The sequence below is a fragment of the Taeniopygia guttata genome, chromosome 1 (genome assembly GCF_048771995.1).
Source record: "Taeniopygia guttata chromosome 1, bTaeGut7.mat, whole genome shotgun sequence".
NCBI lineage: Eukaryota > Metazoa > Chordata > Aves > Passeriformes > Estrildidae > Taeniopygia > Taeniopygia guttata.
This window is the reverse complement of record NC_133024.1, coordinates 88669586-88696503: the sequence shown is the minus strand read 5'-3', so window position 1 is coordinate 88696503 and position 26918 is coordinate 88669586. Positions and strand designations below refer to the sequence as shown.

At 38.7% G+C, this 26918-nt stretch overlaps 1 protein-coding gene across 1 annotated transcript; it reads right to left on the bottom strand.

The window, feature by feature from the left end:
- Window positions 1–25274, bottom strand: SLC5A7 (solute carrier family 5 member 7). The gene is made up of 9 exons (XM_030279112.4): window positions 25042–25274; window positions 23905–24127; window positions 16569–16682; window positions 13145–13300; window positions 10394–10542; window positions 8270–8413; window positions 6394–6547; window positions 5040–5257; window positions 1–4359 (listed from the first exon to the last, which is right to left on the bottom strand). Exons 2-9 carry the CDS (start codon window positions 24080–24082, stop codon window positions 3736–3738), a joined length of 1737 nt encoding a protein of 578 aa, XP_030134972.1. The 5' UTR covers window positions 24083–24127; window positions 25042–25274; the 3' UTR covers window positions 1–3735.
- Window positions 25275–26918: the final 1644 nt, after the last annotated feature.

Below are 26918 nucleotides of genomic sequence, written 5' to 3'. Positions count from 1 at the left end.
TGATAATAAAATAAACGTGTTTATTTTTAATAGATGGACAAAATAGACCCAAAACCAGACAGTGTTTTCCTGAAATGCATGGACGCCATTGAACACAATACAAATGAAGTTAAAACATATATATCTATATTCTGCTTCCTATCTGCTTTGTTAAGTATAGTCTTAATATAGCATTTCTGACACAGACAAAAATATACTTTTTTTAAAACTACATCCACAAATACTGCCCTGATTAATAGCAGACTTACAATAACTTACTAACTGCACATGGAACTTGACCAATACACTTGAAGGGCAGAAGGAAAAATTAATAACAATTTTTTCCTATGATACTTCTATTTGAAATCCTAAATTCTTGTACTATATGAAAATAAAAGACTAAATCTGACTTTATTTAATTCACTTAATGTTTACATTCAGTTCAGGTTCACAAAAGTATGGTTTGTTTATAATATGTATACCATCCCATTTGGACAAGTAGAGATGAACTTTTTTGACATGTCAGCTATGTTATCAGCCTTGATTTTATGAACACATCTCATGCAAAGGAGAAAAAAAAGACCTGTCAAATAAATGTTATTCACAAATGTTAAGAATATGAAAGTAAAATATATTATTGTGTCATGAATATTTTATTTTAAAATTGTAGGCTCAGAAACAGTAACCTCAGTGTCTGAAAATGAGCTGTTTGCTTCACTGATTATAAATCCAATTTACTGCACAGCACTATTGTCCACAAATTGCAAAAGGGGAGAAAGACTGATAATTTCTCTGAAAATAAAATCTGCTTAAAGAATCACATCCTGTTGGCATTTTACCTGTGGAAGTAACATAGTTTTTGTTTGCTTGTTTGTTTGGTTTGGTTTTTGCTTGTTTTGGTTTTTGTTTGGTTTTTTTTCCCCACAGCTATCAATCACAGACATGGCCTTTGGTTATACGAACATCTCTGTACAAATTTAATGATAGGACAGCTGAGCTAAGGCAACAAAACCTGTAAACAGACTTTGCATGGGACTGTTTGGTTTGGCTTTTGTAGTCCATCTAAGCAGGAATACTGCATAAAATCACATCAATTAAAAAAAAAATTCTATAGGATAGAAAGTGCAAAATATTCTGATAATGTTGAAAGCATCTGGTTTGAAATTTTTGGACTAACACTTAGTTTTTTCACCTACGTATTTTTTTCAGAATTTTAAAACCATTTACATTTTTATGGCAACAATGGAATTACAAAAGAAAAATATTTTTCTTTTTCAATCAAAATTTCTTAAATTATTCCATCTCAATCCTCTTCTATTTTTTTTTTTCCCCACAGCTGGGCATTTTGAAATAAATAATATTGAAATGTTACTGCATTCAAAGCATCTGGTCACTGTGCAGCATCTCATAGTGAAATTCTAGCAATTCCTGGACAAAACTGAGGTAAGAGAAAAATTTTTAGGAAGGCCTACAGGTGACTGTAAAATTGAATCCTCTAACTTAATTTGGATCAGCAGCATAAGGCATTGTCTATGTAAGCAGGTAAAACTGTGACTTGATATTTTACCATAAGAAGGTATTCACACTAGTGGATTTGGGCTGAAAATGGAGAATAATTCAGCAGTGCCTCTGTTCTTCCCCTCTTTCCTCTATAAAGTCTAATTCCTTATCTCCCTTCTGTGGTTCATGGGGGAATTAAGACTGCTGGGCTCGTGTTTGGTTTGTGATACTCAGCACCCTGAATTTTATTGGTGGCCCATTAACTCATCTCACAGGAATTTTTAATTTCTTTCCTATATTGGCTTCTCTGAGTTTTTAGTGCAGGTCCTTATTTTGATTCCCTCCACCCAGAGCACACTCCATATTGGTAAGCAGGTCACAGTGCATATTCAGAAATGAGTTGCAATGTTATTTTTAAATGCAGTGTAAGGAGAAAAAAAGCTCAACATCTCTGAAATAAATTTTCTCTATATGTTAAACATATATGTTTGCTGTTAAGACTCCACAAAAGGAGAAAAACATATCTAAGGATTCAACCTTGTGAAAGCTTATGTCAACATTGCATGCACAAGTTGATGGCTTCTTCCTTTAGCAGCAAAACCTATTCTTACATCTCCTATCCTCCAGTATAACTCCTCATGCTGTGAGTGTTAAAAAAAGAAATTTCACTGGTGACCAGCAACAGGAGGATATCTGGATTTCAAACGCACATTTTACGTCATACACAGATTTTAAAAAAGAATTATTGGAGTATAACTCTTAACTGTAGAGAAATGTAGCTACTAGAGCTCGCGCTGAGAAAGGCACATACCAATGGGAACAGACACGATCATCTTGGCCGTGGGCAAGTGGAAACAGCATTGCCCGGGCAGAGTCAGCAGAGGCCTCATCTCCCCACTTTGCTGCTTCTGGCCAGCATTGCCATCTGTGAGCCACGTCTTGTCTGCACCTGGCCACTGCTGCTGCTCCGCAGGCTCACTGCGGCGGCCAGGAGGACAGGGATCAATGGAGGAGTCCGGCACTTGGTGGAAGACACCACTGTGCCTCTCACTATGTTTGTGGGTTCAGCATTCCTTTCAGTTCCTCTCCAAGCTGCTTTCAGAGGCAAACACTTAAGAGATGTGGAAAGCTGTACGGCAAGCCTGGTTTTTTTGAGAAATTTCTGAGGAAATGTTATTTTCTATGGAAAATCTGGATTTTTCAGAGTAATTCCAGCATGACCAAGTCAAAAGATTTTTCGGCATCTTTAAGAATAGCTTTTTTCAGTAAGTGAAAATTGGGAATTTTCTGCAAGGAAAATCATCTGATCTCTCTTTTCAAGCCTTCTTGATTATCTTTAATTTTCAATATTTATTCCATTGGTGAAGTTGCTTGGTGTCAGACTTCTTTGCTTGTGGCCATTTTGATGATAAGTCAAGATAAGTCTTCTTCACCCAACACTGAAAAATTCTATTTAGTTTGAGTTTTTCTATAAGAGCCTTTTTTCACAAGCTGAATTTCAACTCCAGTTATTGCTCTAAGAGTTTTGGTGTCATCCACTAACCACAGAAAAAGAAAGAGAACACCCATATTAACATATTTTGCTTAAAGCTGCCTTATATCAGCTATAATATAATTTTAAGTTGGTGATTTAATTTTAACTTTTGAAAATTAATATATCATGTTTAACACTCCTATAAGGCATTTATTACTATTTGTGCATTTTGCTGTCTCATACAAATAATAAAGTACTAAATTGTATTATTTAAATTTCTTTATGAGGAAAAAAATTACCAGACCAAAACCCCAGGGAATTTCTCTATCTGTCTTTGCTCAAGCAACTAGCTCTTTAGCAATAAATCACTTATAGCTGTGGCAATATATTTTCACTTAATGCCAATAAAATGCTGAGTGATAATATTTCAGACTTACTGTATTGTAATCTCTTCATATGATATCCTAGCTAAGAACTGTTGCACATTTTCTTCTACATATATTTTAAATTTTAAATATTTTTTAATGGCACAGTATATAGCTCTGGATGGAAGGAATGGGATTGATCATATATTTTAGTAAACACTCTGTGATCTAATCCAACATATTAGATAACAGAAGAAAAGAGTTCCTCCCATGGGATGCTCCTGCTCCTAGAAACAACTTAAAGAATGTGCAGTGGCATTTTATTCTCAATTCTTGCTTTTCTTCTGATAAAATGCTATTACTATTCTTTGTAGAATATCCTGCTTCTCATTATTTTGCCTGTGGCTACAATATTTTTTAATTATCTTCAGTGTTGGACAGTTCTGGACTTGAATCAACGTAGTTGAAGGCTTCCTTGTTTGTGAAAGTTGAGCTCAAAGTTAGACTGTGTCGTGGATTCACAGGTGCAAGTTCATTTAATACAATATTGTCACTTTTTACAAGAGTCGCTTTGTCCATGTGTTCTCTACTGTATCTGGCAACAACAGCATCAAGAAAGTCCAGCTTTGGCGGCAAAGTCCCACTTTCAAATAAGTATTTGGCCAAGTAGGAGACTATGACATTAGTAAAGAAGGAGGTGAGCATAGCAAGTGTTTTAAATGGGAATCGCTGGATATAGAGGTTGTTATCATCTTGGTACCAGCCAGGGTAGAAGATCAAGGGCTGAAGGTAGAGGTACGGTTCTCCTCCGGTTATTCTGAGGACAAGGCCAAACAGGTATCCTGCAATGGCACCATAGGTGTTGGTTCCTTTAATAAATAACACACACAGGAGCTGGGGGAATATGATGATATAAATGAGGTCAGAGCTGAGGTACCAGAGGCCATACACTGATGAAGCCAGCAGTGCCATTGCCGTTGCTGATGCGCCAAACAGAAGAATGGTGATTCTTATGACCCACACAATTTCCCTGTCTGAAGCCTGCAAAAAAGGGGCAGTGTTAGGTGTTTTTTTTTCATGTCTGTACATGTATCCCTACATTAGATACAGTCAATATAAAATACTGAATTGTAAAAGAAAGCTTTGCATGAGTCATTCAATAATAATTACAAACTAATAACTCTATCTAAATCTCAAGCTCAGAGAAAAAACCCTAGGGGTTATGTTTGCCATTCCCAAAGCCATTACTCTTCGAACATAGCAAAAAGCTTGATGATGAGGCAAAGAGAAAAAACCTGTCAGCATCAGAATTTCTTCTTCTCTGTTTCCTAAGAAAAACTCCAAGTCATTAGACCATTCTGTTGCCAAATTATTTCCCAATAAATGAAGGATTAGAAAAATGTCTCATTTTGTGAAGAATTTAAATAGAACTTACACTTGTAGCAACACTAATTAGCTGTTTGGATAAATTGCAGTTCCATGAGAACTCTTGCTAGCTGGCCTCCCCAAGCCAGCTTTTTCACTTTTGTCATCAGTCACAATAATAATTATTTTTATGATTTTCAGTTTGTTCAACATACTGTTAGCAATTAAATTATTTTTCTAGTTATAGGCAGGAACATGAAAGAGGTGTTTCATTATGAAATTATAGTCTGTGCATCACCTAGTGAAGGTCTCACCTAAAATTTTCTCTAAAAGTAAAAATGAAAACATTGTCTCACATTTTGGCGGAAGGCAAGCTGGTAAATGTTCCGAGCAAACATAGAACTTGCTGATAAAATTGAGGAGTCAGCTGAGGACATCACAGCAGCAGACACAGCACCGAGGCCAAAGAATGAGATGTAGACTGGGCAAAGGTACTGCAGCACGATAGGTAAAATCATATCTGCTTCTTTTCTGCTCTTGGGGTCAGGGACACCGTATTCAGTCTGGTTCCAAGCTGCAGTATGGACACCAGTATGTTATCAGTAACATTAGCAGCCATAGCACCTCTTCATGTGTAGCAATCTATTCATATTACCACATTTTCATGCACATTCAACTAACAAATTGTTACTAGGACAGACTGATGGCATTTCAGAGAGGCAGTGTCGCACTAGTTTCTATTAGGCAGATTTGGTTCTGCTCAGCATTTTTCCTTGTCTCTAAAATAAACTTTAAATCGCTCATAAATGTAGTTTTATTAAATAAAATAAATCTGGGATCCAAGTTTTTTTGTGACATGTTTACTCTTTTGGATTACAAATGGGGCTAAAACCAATGTAAACATTTCTAACAGAATATTTTTAGCAGTTTAACTACACAGTCACTGAGATGGGGATCACTTTCACTATGACAAAAAAACACCTTGGCAAGGTAAGCAATTTCTGACAAATCAAAGAATCATTTAGGTTGGAAAACACCTTTATGATCATTGAGTTGAGCCATCAGCCCAGCACTGCCAAGCCCATTAATAAACTACATCCCCAAGAGCCACAGCTACACATATTTTAAATAGCTCCAAGGATGGAGAGTCCACCATTTCTCTGGGAAGCCTGTTCCAGTGATTTACAAACCTTTTGGTGAACATGTTTTTCCTAATATCCATTCTAAACTGCCTCTGCTGCAACTTGAGGCCATTTCCTCTCATCCTGTTGCTTGTTATGTGGGAGTTATACCTTGCTACAGCCTCCTTTCAGGTAGTTGTAGAGAGCAAAATGTCTTCCCTCAGTCTCTTTTTCTCCAGGCTAAATAACCACAGCTCCCTCAGCCATTCCCCATTATTACTGTAACAACCAAATAAAAGTACCAGAGTCTAACCCAAACATTGAATAGAAGTATTGTGTCTGTAGATACCTAGAATGTACAAAATTATTTAATTTCATCCACTGTGGTAGGAGCAATTTCCTTTGGGAGAAATATTCTATAACATTATTTTTCTGTGTAGTCTTCTGTTGAACGAGTCATGAGTTGAAAATGATGCCATTTAGGTTATCTAACCTACCTGTCACCTATATCTAACACAAGATTTATTTTCAGATAATTGTTGCACTATTCATTTTACATTTATTGTACTACTTATTTTTGATAATTTACCTGTAGATGCTCCAACTGCACCAATCAGTACTGCAGGAATAGCCATCACAAGACAGCCAAAAGCAGCCAGGAATGACAGAACTTGAGCGTATGTGGCAGAAGACGAGGAAAGAACTCTCTGGAAATACGCTTGCCATGGAATTCCTCCTAATGTCTGCAAACACAACAGCATGCTGTGACTGGGGGTAGCTGAATTGTTTTACTATCACCATATAGAGAACATGCACAAGCATCTCTTGAATGCTGAAAGCCATATTGCTACTTTTTAATTTATTTATTGAATATCAGCCAGCCAGTAATAACTGCAACTTTTATTCTTACAAGCAATGCTAAGCCTGTGTAAGTTGCTTAAATCCCATTCGTTTAGACAAGTTATTTTTTATACAATTAGCATCAACACTTTGCTCTTTCATAGTCTCTGTAATACCAAGTCTTTTGACTTGATAAAAGTTTATAGAAAGTAATATTTTCATATTTCATATTTGAAGAATTTGCCCTCCAATACTCCTCTTCCACTAAAATTAGATTAGACTCTGACATGATATCAGAGCAAGATTTTGTCTTCCTTTGTGAATTTCTACAAATAGAAATTGGTAGAAGACATAGGCAAAAAAAGGAAAAGTTTTTATTTATGGTAAAAAGCCTTTTCTTTTATTTGGATATGTAACTGAGAATCCTGATTGGACTTAAAATTATTTCTGCAAAATATGACACAAAAGAGTATTACTGAAGGTTGAAAACTCAAGTGCTAACAATTCTGTCTTGAGGATTTGAATAGTCTCCACTAAGTAACCAAATGTCTGTCTCTAAACACTGTGGAAAAAAAGCCGAGCAAATTTCATAACCTACTTCTATAGACTAAATGAGGCAGGAGGCATTTGGACCCGAAAGTGTGTATACAGGTGTTTCATATAGCTTCATGCACACATAGGGACTAAATTAATATTTCACAGACAAGTCCGGTTTTGACTTTCTATTTATGAATGTTTTTCTTTGCTGCTTTGATAATAATTTTCCTTTATCAAAGCTTTCCAAGAATGTGTAAATTTCTTGAGCTATAATGAAACAGACAAGATGAAAAGAAAGTGTGTCATAATTTAGCAATGTCAGAACTTTCCTTTGGTCAACAGCAGAAATGGAACCTTTGGGTTTACAGGAGAGAATACAGCCACTTGAGCTAATGTCATACTTTAGGTCTCTGAGAGAATGCTGAATAAAATAACATCTTTTAATAGACCAATTATAAAAAAAACCTGACGATTTTTGGCTGAGAGGATTTTTAAAAAAGCCAGAAAATGTAATCCTAAATTAAAACATGATAATAAAACCAGAGTAAATTTGCATAGGGACATTGAGAATGGAAAATGTTAGCATGTGTTTCTAGATCCTCTAATGGAAAGTACTTAATAACCACTGATCCCATGTGTAATATAGGTATTAAATAATGAAAAACCTTGGTTCGTTCTGGCATGTGTGCATGTATGAATTTATCCATCCTGCCATCCATCTCTGCACAGTTTTTCTTCCCCTATACCTAAGGCATATTTAATCATTTGTATAATGTCTTTATTGCCTTCTGCAATATATGAATTCCTCTGCCAACAATGACATCAGTTAAGCATTAGCTGCACACTTTTATTTAATTTTAACATGTCAGCTCTTTCAGTCTGATGATATTTAAATTGCATTCCTGGCAATGCTGGCTCATATGTCACTGAAAGCATTCAAATGTGCAGAAATATCAAGCAGGAGTCAAGAGGGTAAAAGTTTTCAGTTTGATAGAAGCTCTTAACTAGACTCTTATCATTTTCAGCTGTCACAGTGACATGGTGTAAGTGCTTAAATGCTTCACTCCTTCATACAAATCACCACTTACCAGTAAAAAGAAATTGTCCAACCATGTGTAAATGTCAAGTGAGTTGATAGATCCAAGCCAAGGTGCTTGGTACACCTGGTGCACAGCTGTGAGCCCAATGTCTGTTACTGCAGGATGGGACATGGCAAAGGGGACACTGATCCACTGTAACCAAAGAGAAACAATGTGCTCAGGTCTAAAGAAGATATTCTAAATTGATGAAATTTAAATATTAACACTCATCTAGTTTTCTTATTCTTGCTTGTTTGAATAAGATTGAATACCAAATTATCAAGATGATTTGCAAAAGTCAGATTATGTGCAGGTGGAACATCTCTGAAACCCAGAGGGCTTGGTAGTGGATAAATCAAATGTGTCCTGGAGAGTGTGAGCAAAGAATTAATAAACAGAAACTGCGCAAGTAGAAGCAAAGACACATTTATACAACTTTGTTCTAGATTACCTAACCTCCTCACATATTGTTTACAGTCTTTCCTGGACCACCAGACATTAGAGGAAGCAGCAGCAAAGCTCTGTGACACTGTGAGTAAAAACTGCTCCAGAGTCTGGAGGAGGAGCTGGGATAATTGAATCTGTGCTCCCCTCTGCTGCGACATCTACTGTGAGAGTGTCCCATCTGATCTAAACCTGCCTCCTCAGAGCATGACCATTTAGATAGTGACTCTTCAGCCTCACTGATGACACTCTTGAGTTCATGAATATGAGTTCTTCAGCATTACATTATTGCTGTTTATCTCAAATGGGAAATTACATAAAGACCCCAACCTGAATTAAGCAAAACACTATAAAACTATAGATATAATAATTTAGAAAACTTCTGTACAACCTTCATTTGCTTCCAAATCCACCCCCCCCTCCCCCCCGCCCCCCATCAGGTTCATGCTAATTTTTGTTATTCCTGTGGGATCAGGCTCTCTAGTGGTTCATGAGTGGATCACTCTGGAAGACAATTTCTGTACTTTGATTTATCTCCAGTTTTGGGAATTTCTGTAATGCATACCATCTGTAGAAACTTAATGTTTCACAAATACTAACATTTATGTTAGGGAAAGAGACAGTATTTTCCCCTCTGTTCAGATGAAGAACAAAGATATGAGGGAAGAAAGTCTGGAATAACTTTTCATTTGAGGTGGCAAGTTGGAACTTAGATTTGCATTTCTATTAAATCACTTAAAGGTCATAGTCCTCACAGTAAGAAGCCACAGAGTAAGCACACACAGAGAGCTGGTTAGTAACCACCTGTGTAAGCACTGGCTTTCCCCTAGAGCTGCACAAGAGCTCTGTTGAAAGCAGAGAAAGACTACCAGGCCCTCAAGGTGTCCTTTGATTCCTTCATCTTGAGCCACTCCATTTATTTTAGCATATCACTGTTCTCTGCACACCTGTGACTGTCACTGCCACTGGCAAACAGAGCCATCACTCTTTGATTGCACCCTTGTGATCTGGACCCTGTCACACTGATGTTTTTCAATATGGGACTTAAAGAACAGCAGAAAATAAAAAGCTACCCACTATCATATCATTGATAGCTGATGAGGGATAGCCACACTTCCACACTGAAACAGCCAAGACATCTGGTGAGACTTCCTGTATTACAGTCTCCAAGGGTGGTGGAGGGAAATGAGGGAAAAGCCAAAAGGTTAAATTAACTAAGTTAAAAATAGGTTAACTAAGCTGTGTAGGTGACAACCACAGAGAAGAGGAGCAGTAGAGTATCAACTCTGCAGGCCCAGTGACAGAATTTCTTTACCAGCAGCTTCCTATGTCTGATGCCTCCTTCCAGTGCCTGAGTCACAGTCCTACAGACAGACAGGGAAGGAGTCAGCACCAGTCCTATTCTGAGTTAGATGTATACTCTAGAGAAGAATTGCAAGAGTGGTTGGACTGCCAGAGTGGCTGGAAAAAAGCCAAAGAATCCGACCTCTTGGACAGTACTATTTCCAAAGTACAGGCTGTACATTGATGCAAATGCAGACTCTAATATTTTAAAGTCTGTGAGTCTGACTGGTTAGCAGTGCTCTGCCTGGTATACCCCAGGACACGCTTGGCCCTTCTCAGGACAAAATCCTGCTCAGCTGCTCAGGACAAAATCCTTTACAAAAGAGTGAAAAAAGCCAAACTTACCAGTCCCAGGAAGATGCAGAAGAGCTGAACTACGTCAGTGTAGGCCACAGAATAAACCCCACCCACAAGTGTGTACATAGTGGCAATCAGGGCAGAAATAATGACTGAAATATTGACATTAACGTCAATAATCACACTTATAGTCGCACCTAAGGGGAAAACCAAAGCACTGTGTGTTAGTGTGTGTATCAGAGCATGTCTGATGAGAACCCCACCTCTGTTAAGTTACATATATTCGTTTTGGTCTGACACTTAGTAACAGCACTAATAATTCCTCCCCTCTATATTCTGCACACACTTTCTGCACCTTTGAAGTGAATGGGAAAAGAATTGCTCCTGTTGGTCTAAGTTTAGCATGTGTCATTTTGCAGGTTCTTAGGAAATGGAGGAGAGAAGTGTCCCAACAGCACTTCCTTACGTTGCTCAAGGTCTGTAAGGACTATACTGTCTTGTTCTGTCTGTGAAAACCAGCTATGCCCATCCCTGATTACCACAGTCTTTAGAAGAATACTGAGAATGCTCCTGCAATGCTACCAGCCAGCTGCCACAGAACTTGCAGGATGCATCCCCTGAGCTCCTATGAAACTGTGTCTGTACAGTCTATTTTAAAGTTTCCTCACTTGGTTCTCTTCCAGCTAGTCTTCCTTGCACTGGACTTTCCCAGGCTTCGCAGGGTCCTGGGATTCCTAAAAACTGATCTTACCAGTAAAGAATTAAGCAGAAAAGACGCTGAATACCTCAGTTTTCTCCATATCTTTTACCACCAGCTGCCCCATCCCATTCAACAGCAGTCCACATTTTCCCTTTTGTTAGGATGAACTATTCTTGAGCATGGAGGAGGTGATCTCTGAATATCAACAAGCTCTTCTGGACACCTGGACTCCAGCCTCCCATGGGATTCTTCCAAGCAGAATGTTGGAGAGGCCCAGCTCTACTCTTCTGAAGTCTATGGTTGCAGTTGTGATATTTACCTTGTTCCCCTCTCTCAGAACCATGAACTCCACCATCTCATGCATATTGCAGCCAAATCTGCCTTTGACCTTTATACCCGACTTGTTCTTCCTTGTGTCTAAGTAACAGGTTCAATGGAGCACCTCCCTACAACAGCTCACTGATCATTTGTGTCAAGAAGTCATTGCCAGTGCACCCAAGAAACCTCCTGAAAGCTTGTGTCCTCCTGCACTGCCCCTCCAGCAGCTATCAGGATGGTTATACACTTCCCTTAGATGTATTAGCTATGCCAAGAGATTGCAATGTTTCAAGACAGTGTTTAAAAAATTCCTCTCCTTCTAATTAGGCTGATTTCAATGAAACGTCTTGCTTTTAGTGCTTGCAGTTATTGTAGATGGATATTCTGGAGCACGTATTTGGAAGAGTTTTGGCCTTAGAAGACAATATGATATGTGATATATAAGAGCTTCTGGGAGCTGACAGATGTGGCTTTTGCTGCACAATGGGGCTTAAATTCATATAGTTAAGACTTACAAGCTCAGACCTCTTGCACAGCTTAAAGACCAGTGTTTCTCATCTAAAACCCTGCCAAGCAAGGAGTATTGATGAAAAACAAGTAGTGAAGAATACTGGGATTAAACATTCGTCAGTGAGCATGGGTGTGAAAAAGGAACTAGATCACTCACACAAATAATTAAAATCAAAATCTTTAATGACCTTTATAATCATTGACAGTCTTTAACTGTTGGCTGTTTTATAAATCTAGAAGGGTATTCACACCACTTGTGTTAAAATAAAGGAGAATAGCATGTCCTTAACAAAAAATATTGTAAATACTCTTGAGTGTTCTTCAAGTTATTCAACTCCTATCACCTCAGCATGCAGTTTTTTCTTAGTCTTTTAAGGATTTTGTGATGAAATTGTGGTAAACAAGCTCCCCATTGCTTTGCAGTTCATCAGAGCGCAGTTGGAGAGTACCTTCAAAGTTTATTTTTGTTTAAAATAGCTTATGCTAGAAGGCATTACCACATGCATGTGCATTATTAGTATGATTAGCTGGTAAAAGTCAATTACTGGTGCTTCAACTCAAGGGCTTTCTCTGTTCTTAAAGGGGTTGCTAAATTCAGGACTGAAATAGAATTAAAAACCCTGGAAGCTGATTTTTTCAGGGCTGGATGAGTAGTTGAGTGATTTTCTATTGAGTCATAGTTTCACTAATTCTCCAAATCCTTTCTTGAGTATTTTCTTCATTTTGTGAAGAAGAAAGCCATTTAGAATTGAAGAATTCTTCAATTTGTTGATCAGCATCTGGTTTACTTCTATTGTTTGTGTTATGCAATAGTCTGTATATGTAGATCTCCTATATGCAAGGATTATTTTGTTTAGATGCATTGGAAATACTGTTCATATCATTAAGGGAAATTTTGACTGCCTTCTCTCATCCCAGAATCTAAAAGAAAAGCTGGTTCAGATTTGACACAAAAGTGGTACTTGGAATCACTTATGTCACCCTCACTATTAAGAGAAATTAGTTCCAAAATTCTTTCACGCTCTTTGAAGAGGGATAACTTAAAGGTATGTGAAAATGAATATATAGTTTGCATATCTTTCCCTTATCAAAATAACAAAGGGTTAGCATTACCAGACTTATTTGCTAGTTAGCATGGGTCTTAGAAATGTCACAGTCCAAATCACTTGGCTTAAACAACCACAATTTGAAGCCAGGATTTTAATGCATTTCTGATATTCTTAATAATTTCTACCTGTAATAAATTAATATTTATACTGCTTATTCCTTACCTAAGGCAGAGAAGATGGCAGCAGCCCAAAACATTTCTCCCATTAAAGCTGGAATAAACAGTAGTCCTCCCATCCTTTTTCCATAAAGCTGCTGAAAGGGGTCCAGCATTGTCACATAGCCTTTGGATCGCATGGGTTTTGCAAAAAAAAGGCCACCTATAAAAAAAAAGCTGCGTAAGACACCAGCTGCAGTTTAGAAATGCATTACCATTAAGGGATAAAACATTCATTGACAGTTAAGGGTACAAAAATGTCACCAATACTATTTGTTTGTAAGTAAAATATCCTCTGGAAACTCTTTCATATGTCTACAGAATTACTTAAACACACACACTCCATTAGTATCTATAGTCTGATGATTTTAAAAAAGGCTTTTTCTTATTTTTTCTGTCTCAGTTTATGTAATCTCCCATTACAGACTCTGTCAGAGTTATGTCTAATTTTGGATTAGCCTAAGAGAATGGCTTTTCTATCTAAACCTGTTGTTTCTTAGACCAGAATCCAGCATGAAGTTTCACATAATCCTACTCTAAAAAGAAAACCACTTGAGATCCTGAATCAGAAATAAAATTTCACATGTAGCTTAGAACACACACAGCAAATCTGATAATTTCAGGACAATTCAGATTTATTATGTATGTTTGAAACAACTTTATTACATCTGCAGGATAGGTCAGAGGGGGTTGTAGGGGTCATTCTGAGTTCTGCCAGTGTCAGATTTCATGAATATTTGTCATATGGTTATTTCACTTATGTATGTTCAGGATTTTTGATATATCACTATTCCGCTCTGCCTGGCTGGTATATGAGCTGGATTTGTACATAAATGTGCAAAGGCCTCCCCTCCTCAAATTCTTTCTGTCTTGGGGAAAAAAAAGGACCTATCTGAGGAAAGCTGAAAGAGCCCTTCTATGGAAACCTGTGTAGCTGAGATCTGCGCATGACTATAACCAAGTCACCACAGTAAAACTGCTGTATAAGGTATAATAATGAACTGGAAACCCTGTCAGTTTCCAATAAGATATACTGTATGGCATTTGGCAACCCTTCATTAGGTTCCTCATGACAAATAGGTCATTTATTCATTGTATTGTGCAGAAGATTTTCTAAATTTCTATGTATTGCCTTTTATAACTCATATTTCCTCATTTCATCAAGTTCCCTGAACTGAAGGTACTGGGTAATACACTGGCATCCCAATTTCTAGTGCTCATGTGAATCCTGTGTTTAGGCAGGTAGATGCAGAAACCCTTTTTTTTTTTTTTTTTTTTTTTTTTTTGTGATTCTTGGTTTGGTACTGGATCTTTTTCCCATTCTACTTGTTATGCCATCATTGCAAAAGACAATTGAAGAAGAAAAAACATATATTAGGATCCTCAAACACCTGTAAAAGGAAATAGGAGGTATTGAAACTTCTAAAACTAAATTGCTTGAAAAAATAAGGAAAATAAAATTGTATGGAGAACAAACAGGAAGATTACATCACTCTTAAATACTTCCTGTCTGAAGCAGTAATATTTCTCCCAGCCTTGTATAGTTTTGATTATGTTGTTTTTTCTTATTAAAGAAGGCAAAATAATTCCTCCCCTCAAGCCTTCATATACAGATCATGCCTAGAGAAATTCCTCTCTCCATATATCTCTCCGTGCTCCACAGAGAGACTGCTTTTCTCTGCAGTCATCATCATAATTTTCAGGAAAACAAGTCTGGGTTTCCATAAACAGATGGAAACATCAGAGAGAACAAAATAAGCTAATTCTTCTGGACTATTGTTAATTTGTGTCAATTCTGCAGAGGCTGAGAGCCAGGAGGATGCTTGTGACTCCAATCCTAACAGCCAGTTAATGACACCAATGGATCGTGACCCTCATGACCTTATAGTGACACCAACTCATCTCCAGGCAGACATCCACTGTGGTATCCACATGTCCTCTGAACATAGAGGGACTTAGCTTTCTCAGCATTTGTCCTGAGAAAAGTTGTGAGAGAAGCAGAGAAAATAGAATCAAAACAATTCTTATCTTGCTTTCTGCTGCTGTGTTTGTGCCCATGTGGAATGTGTTCTGGAGATCATTTACCCAAGGTGATTTCTTAATTAGATACTGGTGATGGTGTTTTGGATTGATTGACCAATTAGGTCACAGCTGTGTCAGCACTGGGCAGAGAGAGTCAGGGTTTTCTAGTTAGTTGGTTAGTAGTGATATAGTTCTTATTAGTGTAATATAGTATAATATAATTTTAGCATAATATAGTATAATAAAGTAATTAATTAGCCTTCTGATATTGTGGAGTTCTGTGCATCATTCTCCCTGCGTCAGGGATCCCAGCACCGATAATCCACAGTCACTGTTTCCCTTACAGCAGATAGAGCTGTTCTCAGGGATGGTAACCACTGCCAGAACTGGACCTGGCCTGCATCTACAGTGGGGGAAGCTTCTGCCTGGGAAGTGAGGATAATTAGGACAGGCCATGGGAAAGCATTTTCACGGGGAAAAAAGAAAGAGGAAGGAAAACAAGTTGTATAATAAGAAATAAAATTTGAAAGAGGATCTGGATAAGCAACCAAAGGAAGCAAAGGGACAGATTACATAGGAAGACCCTAGAATAGACTCAAAATAGACTGAGAGGTCAGGTAATATTAGAAAGGTTAGTATATCAGTCCTGCTAAGGGAATATTAAAAACACAGCATCTTTTTTTTCTGTTACAACATGCTTTTTAAACAATTGAACCATGATTGCAGCATTAAAACTTGCAATGCTGTCTGTATTTTACACTCTGACCCTGCATATATCAGGATTCTGCATTTGCATTCTGACATGTGATTTAGAGCTTTGTACTACATTTAAGAGATTGCATGTTTCAGTTTGAAGGAAATAATTTCCAGTCAGAGAAAATATGTGCTACATACTTCCTACACAAAATCAGAAGCTATCTAGATTATTGGTGGATATCTATAAAGTAAAAGCACTTTCCTAACCCAAAAGGATATTTGTCTAATTCCAAGATTTATAGGTGTACTGATACCTTGGCACCTGGGTCATATTCCAGATCATATAGGCAATTAAAGATAACTCAAATATATAAAACTTGGTATTGACAACTTAAAAACTTGGTATTGACAATTGCCCCCCCCCACCACCTCTGCCCCCTTCCCCCCCCCGCCCCCTTCCCCCCCCCCAAAGATTATGGCTGTAATAAATCAATTAGGTCTTGGCAAGCAATTTAGGAGACTTGAGATATCAAACTATTTATAAAGATTTTTTGTTTGTTTTGGTTGGTTTTTTAAATAGCCAAATGTACCAGAAGAAGGGATCCAGTTTACCTCAGCAACCTTTTATCAGACCCTAGTTCTTTATTTCAAAGAATGAACCTGATATCAGAACTCTTTAAAATGAGGGATTATTAGTTTTAGCATTTTCTTACCTACAATCAGGCTAAGGGAATATCCAATAGGAGCCTGAGCCCAAGCTAGACCATAATCTGGAACATACACAGCTTCTGCTGTCCCATTGATGTAACCTCCTCCTACCCATGTGGCTGAAAAGGAAGAGATGGAAAAGTCTTTAATATCCACAAAGAAAGAAAAGCTCACACACTGAATAATAAAATCATCATTTTATATGATATGGTTATTTTTTATTATATGAACAATACAAGTGCCAGGAATGGCATCCCTTTATTAAAGGCAGCCCTAATTTGAATTTACAGCCTAAGCATATGAAAAAAAGAAGTCAAATGGACTGAGACAATCATCAAAGTGTCTAAGTCTCTCTATTGTCAGTGAAGATGTGAGGGTTGAATCCCCCACTACTTGTTTACCATTATTATTTGGTTTGTGTTAGTACAAATGAAGGAGAGGTATAAGGGGGAGTTTGAAGAAGAACATTTAAATCAGGCAAGAGTTTAATGAACACATTATTTACCAGGACCTTCATGAAAAAAAACCAAAAAACGCCTTTTAAACCTTGTTAAATTTTAAATTGTTGCTACATGAAGCATACTAATAAACTCTGAGTTCTCAAAATATTTCTATATAGAGTTGTGATGCTTTTTTTGTTGCCATATAAGTTCTAATCTTTAATTAATTTATTTTATGCTTCCTTGAACCATATTCAATAAAGGATATGTGCTATCTCTGATATTTCTGATTTTATCTCTCTCTTCAAAAAGCAGTATTTTTAATATACCGACCTCTGACACTTAATGAGTTCATTCTCTGCCTTTAAGGGAAGTGTCTACATTTGAGCATTTGGGATCAGCAGTATATATGAGAGAAAAACTCCAACACAGAAATGTGTTGGATTACATCTGCAAAAATATTTCATAACAAATCAAGTAATAGAGTTCATCCCTTCCTGTTTACAGATTTCATGCAAAAAAAAATTATTATCTCTAATGTATAATGAGCAAGTTTTAGAAATCCAAGTTTACAGTTTGAACAAGGGCAGACGGACCATTACAAGTCTTAGCGTTTTGTAATGATGTTTTGGTTTGTGTCAGAAGCCTTTACTTTTTCATGTAAGAGTAGTTAGGGTTTCTGTGTAAAAAGTCACAATAGTTTGAAATGCATTTTCCTTAAACATTCCTCAGAATTTTCTCATCATCCACTCTTGTACAAACAAACTTGATTTTGTGTTTAAGACAAACTTAAATTGGAGAGAAAAACAAATTAAGAAAATTTAATAAAATTCCTTAAGAAATTTCATTAAGAGCTAAATAAGTACAAATTTCCGTTTGACTGTGATATCTCTCAGGTACTACTAGAGGGTATTTTGCTTTAGAATCAATGATCTCCAACAACCAGAGAATTACAATTGTCCCCCTTTCAGCAATTTGAAGCACAGGAATGAACCATTTTGTTGCTGGAAATGGTATAATGGACTTCTATGAGGTGTATGCATGCAGAGAAAGACTGCAACAAAAGAAGTGACCCAAGAAGAGCTGTTACAAGTAGACTTTTGGTATCAAGAGCTATTGTGTACTACAGAGATAAGGGGTGAGTGATGCCCATATGGGACCACATGGAGAAGATAGATTAAGACTGATTCTTAATGAGAAGAGCAAGGATGCATAATCTACATAAAAAGCTGTCAAATATTTGGGATTTAGTGACTCTTTACAGTGTGAATTAGGATAGAGGGGAGTGTGATACTTTGTTTACCAGAGTTCTAGAATTATGGAATCATTTGGATTGAAAGGGACCTTTAAAATCTTCTGTTTATTAAACGGACCTTATTTAAAGGACCTTAAAAATCTTCTCTTTAATCCCGCTGTGATGGGCAGGAATCCCACCCACTAGACCAGGTTGCTCAAAGCCCTGTCAAACCTGTCCTTAAACACTTCCAGGGATGGGGAAACCACATCTCTGGGCAGCCTGTTCCAGTTTGTCGCCATCATCACAGTAAGGAATTTCTTCCTAATATATAATCTAAATCTACCCTTCAATTCCCTACCTCTTCGTCTCATCCTATCACTACATGCCCTGATTCCCATCTTTTCTATAAACCCCCTTTAGGTACTGTAAGGCTTCTATCAGGTCTGCACAGATCTTTCTCCTCTCCGGGCTAAACAAGCCCAACTCTCTCAGAGTTGTCCCAGAGATCAGTGTTGGGCCCAGTCCTGTTTAATATCTTTACTGATTACCTGTATGAGGGGATTAAGTCTACTGTTAGCAAATTTGCAGGTAACACGAAGTTGGGTCAGTGTCGATCCGCAGGAGTGTACGATATAGACATGCTGGAGAGATGGGCTGTGGCCAACTGCATAAGGTTCAACAAGCCCAAGTGCTGAATCTTAGGCTTTGGTCAAAACAACCCCAGGCAGTGTTACAGACTGGGACAGAGTGTCTGGAAAACAGTCCAGCACAAAAGGTCCTGGGGGTGATGGTCAGCAGCAGATGAACACGAGCAAATATGTATCCAGGTGGCCAAGAAGGCCAATGGCAGCCTGGCTTGCATCTGCAATAGTGCAGCCAGCAGGATCAGGACAGACATCATCCCCTTATACTCGGCACCTCTAGTACTGTGCCCAGTTCTGGGCCCCTCACTTTAGAAAGTGATTGATGCTGAAGGGTGTCCAGCAAAGGGTGACAAGGGTCCTGAAAGATCTAGAAAAGATGTCTGATAAGGAACAACTGAGGCAGCAGGGTATGCTTAGTCTTGAAAAGTGTAGGCCCTCATCGCTCTCTACAACAGCCTGATAGGAGGATGTAGTGTTGTGGGGTCAGTCTCTTCTACCATGCCCACCGTAAAAGGACAAGAGGAAATGGTGTTAAACTGAGATAGGTGAGATTCAGATTACATGTTAGAAAAATAGTTTTGACTTTTAGGGTGGTCAGGCATTCAGGGAGGTGGTGCAGTTACCATCCCTGGAGGTGTTTACGAGGTGTCTGGATATGCCACTGGGTGATGTGATTTAGGGGTTACAGTGGCAGGCTTGAAGTTGGACTGGATAATCTTGAAGGTCTCTTCCAATCCTGATGATTGTACAGTTCTGTGGTTCTAAGTTTTTCTCAACAGGGCTGCTCTCCATCCACTCATCACCCACCCTGAATCCATGTTTGGGTTTGCCCAGATCCAGATGGAGGATCTTACACTTGGTCTGTTTCACTGGGCCAGTACCTTTGTATGGGATCTCTTCCCTCTAGAGTATCAACAACAGCACTCATCTTGGTGTCATCTCCAACCTTGCTTGAGAGTGCCCTCAATCCCATTGTTCACGGCCTCGACAAAGCTGTTGAATAGTACTGGTCCTGACGTGGACCCCTGAGGGACACCACTCTCTGGAAAAATCCGTCACTACCTGGGATGTGTGTTGCCTATTGTGCCTCAAGCAGCATAATCTTATGGAACAAGCACCTGTATACAATATCAAAAAGTAAATATCTAGAAAGGGAAGCTTATTTGTCTCTTTCCCCAGAAAATGCATAAGCATGAATTCTACATTAATTACATACTTGGTTACAGGTGGGAATAATATCCCATAGTCAAGGGCAGGTGTCCAACACTGCTGTAGCTGTGGTGAAGGGGGCTTCCAGCTCCAGCATTGATTTGCCAAGGGTTGCTACAGAGGTGTCAGGTGTTCCCCAAAGGGCAATTGGATGTCATGCCTAGCTCCCTTATTTTCTTCTGGAGGTGATCAAGACAATTTCCTTCTGTGTGATGTTGTAGGGGTCATTACCCTCCACTGTCTGCCCTGCAGACAGATATCACTGTGTAAGGTGGCATGAAGGATTTAGCCCTTATTTTAAATTTTATTTCTTGACTTCTAGATTGGCATTTGAAAAATTGCTGCTAATCAATTTTTCTGTGCACATCACTGTTCTGGAACACCTGTCAAGGACCACAGAGCTCTAGGAGGTGTGTTATGTCTTTTTCTGAGGGAGTGAATGGATAGTCAGCACGTACACTGACACAGGTAAATACATTAGAAATTTAATAAAGGGATAAGATAGGATGGGATTTCAACCTTAGATATTAATTTTCTGATCCTCGTTTGCTAAGCCACAATATAAAGTTAGTTTAATACCATTATTTTTTGTTAAATTCTTTTTGTTTTTGCCCAAATCAGCCAAAAGGAATACAATATTTAATAATCTATGGAAGCATTCATGTGGTAATCTATTTTAATCTTCTCTTTGCCTGCTGTCTGAAGAACAAAAAAAAATGCAGCAAATACCAACATCCATTACATCCATTTAAAACATGCACTGTAAAAAAGATCAGACAAATACTGAGGGTAAAGAGTGCAATTTTTCTTCTAGTTCCTGTGAGACACACAGAAGTTGATCTCTGAGTTCTTGATATATAGTGATATATACTAGGAGACCAATTTTTTGGCACTTCTTCAGGAAGAATTCCATGTCTGAACACTCAAATTATTTAATAAACTCAACAAGTTCTGTAAAATGAAAATTCTGATCCAAGGATTAGAAAAAAATAGAATTGCATATTTTTTTTCATGTGGAAGGGTTATGCAGCTCTATCCAACTAAAACGCAAAAATTACATCAATAGATGTAATTATATCAATAGATGTAATTTTGGGTCATGTTTATGTGCATTTATCTATGTAATCTCAACTATTTCCTTTGAGGTTTAAACTCAATCACTAAAATCAAATTAGATTCAATTTCATTGCAGATATCACTTGAAAAATCGTTCACAAAAATAAGGAATGCTAGAATGATAGTATTTAATGCAACATTTTATCTATAATTATATAAAACTATACCCAGATTAAATGTGTCTACTATGGTACAATGTTATTTCATTTTAATATAAGCCGCTGCGATTCATCTACAATTCAACCTTTTCACTCTTTCTGTTTTCTTATTTGCAGACACACTCAACCTTCAACAGGCTTTGTGTTCAGCATTTCAGTAGCTGGTTGATACAGCTTTTTCTTCTTCAGGATCATAGCATATATCCAAAAATATCCACAGCCTTTATTCATAGGTAGTCCTTTAAGATTTTTCAATGTTTAGAAAATCAGCTATATTTACTCTGGAATTTTGACTTTGATGCTTATGTTCTGAATTTATTTCAAATTTATAGGCTAAGTACTATCATTCTCTCCACTAAGTAACCCTAGAAACTTCTGCCACTTTTATGGCCAGTACCAGTGGAATATTGTAGTGTTTGTCACAGGCAAAATAGAGACAATTAGGCCTTATCTCATAATCTAAAGTACTTAATGTACATAAAACCAATATATTTTCTGAAGATCTTTAAAACAATTCCTGTTTTCCTGTTGCAGGGTAGGCTTTGCTAATTTATATTTCGACAATTAAACCTGAAAAACATAAAGATGATGTTGGAATAGTAATGTATTGCGAATAGTCATGGTTGCGAGGTGCAAAAATCAGCATAAACCATTTTTTAAAAAGCAAGTATGCCCTTGAATAATGTGTCCATTTTGTAACAATTATCAACCTGTAAAAATTATTGTGGATTTTCATCAGTTTACTTTCATAATTGTTTTGTTATGACATTAGAAGTCGAATGCCCCAAACACCCTCACTGAGACAAAACTCGGACTAATCCCTGGCTCAGCAGATTTGTGCCTAGCTCTTGCTTTATGCGCCAGTCATGGCACACTACAACTGAAAGGTAGGTTAATTGCCATATCAAGCTTTAATTACCAGGTTTAAGGAAGGCATAGGGGAGAAAGAGTGTCAGCCTTGACAGTATAAAATCTGTAATAGTTTTAACAACCCAAAGGTATTGGGATCAGTCTGATATTCTGCTGCAAAGATGAGATACTGCGCCATCCCTAGAGCTTGCACAATACAGGAGGAACATGTGCGGATGTGAATTGTGGTGGCTATAGAACATGTCTGAGATATACGAAATCCCAGTTCAGGTCTCATCTGTGTTTCAGCTGCAACACAAAATATTCCTGCAAAATAGGATTAAGGAGACCAGAATTTGTACATTCTATATGCAGAGCTGTGAGTCGTAGCCACTTCTGTGGGAAATGCCTTTTTTAATCTCAGCTCCCCTGATTTAATGTTTATTGTTTTGTGGCAACCAATATTTTTGCAAAATATTCTACTTTCAGTGCCCTTGAAAACATTTCATTCAGCAGAAAGCAGTCTAACCAGCTCTCACTCTGAGCAGACTCTTATCATATCTTATGCACCAGTAGCTGATGGATGCGTGATACAGTAAATTACAGCATAGTGCAAAAAGTAGAACATCTGACTGTATTCAAACTTTATTGACTTTTACGAACATTCTTTACTTAATATCTAAACATTCAGTCTTTGAATGAGCAAAACGCCCCTGCAAAAGAATATGAATTTATCTCAAATAAAGAACGCAGAGTTTTGGCTCAAGTTTTACCTGGCTCTTCCTTATTAGATCTTCATGAAAGCAGAACAGGGCAAAACACCAAAACATAAATATAGTCAGATAAATTCAATTTGACAATTGAAAGGGCTTTGCCTGAATAGGATTTAGATTAAATTAAGAATTAAAAAAAAAAAAACAAAACCACAACACATGTCTAAACATTAATTTGCCTTAATATAATGGTGGGCAAATTCACTCTTCCTATTTTTGTTCCACTACCATAATAGGAGTTTTGAGATTTTGGACAGTATTGTGAATATCTTATTTACCCATGTAGGATGGCTGGTTTGACTGGCTCTGGGAGTCAGAGAGCACTGTTTACAAAATCAGTGAAGAACTCTTCCTTCACCCAGCCTTTTCTTACTGATACTACTATTGAGAGTAAAGTATTAATTTGTCCAACTGCTGAAAAAGAAGCTAAAAGAATCCACAAAATAAGTTTGCTGAAATCTGTACAAGTCTGCAGTTACGCCAATTTTCTTTTAGAAAGTTAATTTATGTTGTACACCCTCCCCCTCCCACCAGTCTTTTTCCCTACACTCAGATTAAAGAAACCCAAGAATAACACACAAATTTGGATGGGTTTAAAAACAATAACAGTTATTTTAAAACTTTCTAATTAATCTATATTAAATCCATACTTTTGTCCCAAAAAAATCTGATCTACAGATGAACATGTAATGAAAATATATGAAAACTAGCTAAAATACATTCTTCTGGTAATATTTACAAACATATGTTGTTTTTATACAGATGCTACATTTGGCTGTTCATTAAAAAACTGGATAAAAAGTATATATATTTTCCCCACTTTGCATTACTCAACATGCAGATTGCAATTCATTCAGATGGAAAACTGACAAGTTATACACTGACTAGGAAACAATAAGGTGGTCTTTTACATACCTGTCATTGTAAATCCACCAACTAGCAAACCTATGTCTCTTCCACCGACTATAATAGCTTCGCTGCGATCTCCTTCGCTGCTGGTGTTCTTGGTTTTCCAAGCAGCCCATATCCCTACTGCCAGGATTGCCAGGTAGAAGACAATTATGGCCACCAGTCCCTCCACATGGAAAGCCATGTTGAAGTCCCAACTGTTTCTTTTATTCCTATTTCATTAAGACCTCTGGAGAGAATGCAATAATAGGTCTGCTTTTAGCATGCCGGCTTTTTAGAATTAGTGCACAAAAGCCCTCAGATGGTTTTTCAAGAGACTATTCCGGTGAATTTATGAAATGAGAGTTTCAGATGTAATTGAGATTAATGTCACATGCCAATTTAAATGCCTGTGGAGCAACAGCCAGTGGTTACAGTCTCTGAACACAAAGGGGAATGAATGACGTGGGTGGAAGCTAAACTATCCTTAGAAGTCAGTTATTGAGCACTGAATTATTTTGGTATCACCAAGTCCTCAGTGTCTGGGAAGTTTTCAGTCACAGACTAGTTTGGTACAAGACATAGAAGATCTTGGCCATTTTTTTTTTAATAATAAAAATCTCTATTTTGAAGACAAAACTACCTTAAGTAATACTAGAACTATGTATAAGTAATAGCTGCAACAGCAAAACTCATCTTTAAAGTGTTTGTATGGGAATGCCAAGTCTTGTCCCCCTTGTGACATCTGTCATATTTTAAAATCTGCGATTTAATTGTCCAGCATGAAACCTATGAATCTGTTCTCCCACAATATGCGATGCAAACGGAAAGCTTAAAAGCTGTCGGAAGACAGAAATGTTCAAGCGTACGAACAACAGCGGGGGAAAACTTCCGAGCGACGCGGACAGCGGCAGCCCCGCACCCAGCCTCTCCCGGAGCCCCCTCCCCATCCTGGCCCCGCCGCTCCGCGCTCGCTCTCGCACGGCCGCGCCGGGCAGACCCGTCCGCGCTCCCGACGGCTCCGCGGCTCCGCCGGCAGGGCAGCCGCCCGAGCCAGCCCTACCTCCGGGGGCTCCGCGCCCCCGCCCGCGCCCGCGGAGCAGCGCCCGCCCGCCCGGCCGCCGCGCCGTCGGGCAGCGAGAGGAGCTCGCCCCCGCCGCCCACCTGCGCTCCGCCGCCGCGCTGCCCCGCGGTGCCCATCCCCGGGGCGGTGTCGGGGCCGAGCCCCCCGGGGCTTTGTCCCCGCCCGGGGCTTTCCCGCTGGCGGGGGGAAGGAAGGAGCGAAGGAAGGGTCGTCTCGCCCCGCGCTGCCGACGGTGCGCCGAGTGCTGAGGCTGCGACGGGGGTCTCGTGGATTAAAAAGAGGAAAATCTCTTTATAAAGGAGGAGGGTTCGGTGGGGTGAGAGGACCGCGTCCGTCAGAGCTGGGGGGAGGAAGGGGGAAAGACGTCAGAGTGATAGGGGACGTTGGGGGGAAGTAAGGATGACTCAAGGGAGACTGATTGTCGTGTCATGGCAGGGAAGCAGGGTTAGGAAGTGAAATTGAGGTGAGAAGACAAAAGGGTATGAGGGGAAACAGGAAGGAACAGGATCTTATTGAACCAACGGGAAAGAGGAAGAAAAGAAAGGGCTGATCTAAAAAGACATACTGAAAAGAGCAATGGAGAAAGGGAAGAGAGCAAAGGTTGGGGGAGGAAGGTGAGCTCTGTGGTCCCTTTAAGCCTCCCTGGCAGCCTTTCCTTGCCACCCCTGAGCCTGGCACTGGGCAAGCACCAAGCCAAGGTATGTCTATGAGAGACTGGTCAGGACCATCTTTTGCCACACCCCCCGTCCAAACCTTGTTGAACATGCATTGGCCTTTCTCAGATCTGGGACAGCTAGTTCTTTGGGAGACTCCATTTTTGTCATGCCTCTTGATAAACCTAATCTGCAGAGCTACAGTCATACCAGCTTTTCTGTGCTTGCATTTTTGCTCTCCGTCTCCAAATGATGCTGGACAGTGAGCTTCTAAGTGCCGAGAATAAGGGTACACGTGCAAAGAGAACCCACATATGCCCTTGCCCCAGTTTTGAAAAGGGAAGATCATGCTGAACTGTGACATTCTCTGTCAGCTCTTGAGAGTCAGTTAACATGGGCCATTGGCTCATGTAAGTTGAAAAGTAGAAATAAAAAGCCCACAGGAGTACAGAGCTGCTACTGGCAAAAGAACTAACTTGAAGCAGAAAATCTGAAATCATCCTAGATTCAAGAGGAAAATTGCAATATGGGTAGATGTAAAAATACAGAGGAGAAAGGTGGTAATTCATAGAAGCTCAGTCTACTGCAAAGAAGGACCCAAGGACTGGCACTTTCCTGTATTTTTGCCAACTGCCTGACCAGCTTGGCTAGCAGAGCAGCTTTGTCTGCCTGCTCACGAACTGCTGAGCACATCACACCACGTTAGCCCCAGCCATTTATGTGCCTCATGGGCAATAAATTATGATTGTGCGCTCATAAATTGATTGTGTGCATAAGACTGCTTTCAGGTCTGGCCTCACTTGAGAAATCCACATAAAGGTGGCCAAAGAATTAAAGGTTAGAAATGTTACTATTTTTGTCAGCCAGACTCTTGGGCTGTTCAGTGATTCTACTGGTGCAATCCTTGCCTTGAGAGTGCACAGTCTCTCCCAATAGTAGGCAGCTGTGACATATCTCAGACACAGGTGATCATTTAGGCACCACCTAAACAGAAATACTGCCATGGAAGAAACATGAATAGGTATTTAAAGGCATTTTACATATATATATATACACCCACACACATGGTTTATATATAAAAAGTAGGTAGAAGTCATACACCTCCTTAGAAACAATGAGGGTGTCTCAGTAAGAAAGAAAAAAAACAAGTTCCAGGAATGAAAATATGCCAAAACAAATATTAAATGAAATTCACACAAAATTTTAATTAAATTTTAGTCTGGTTTTATTCAGCTTTATACAAAAAAAAAAAAAAACCACCAAAAAAACCCAAAAAACCCCAGTCATGACCATGCAATGCATGG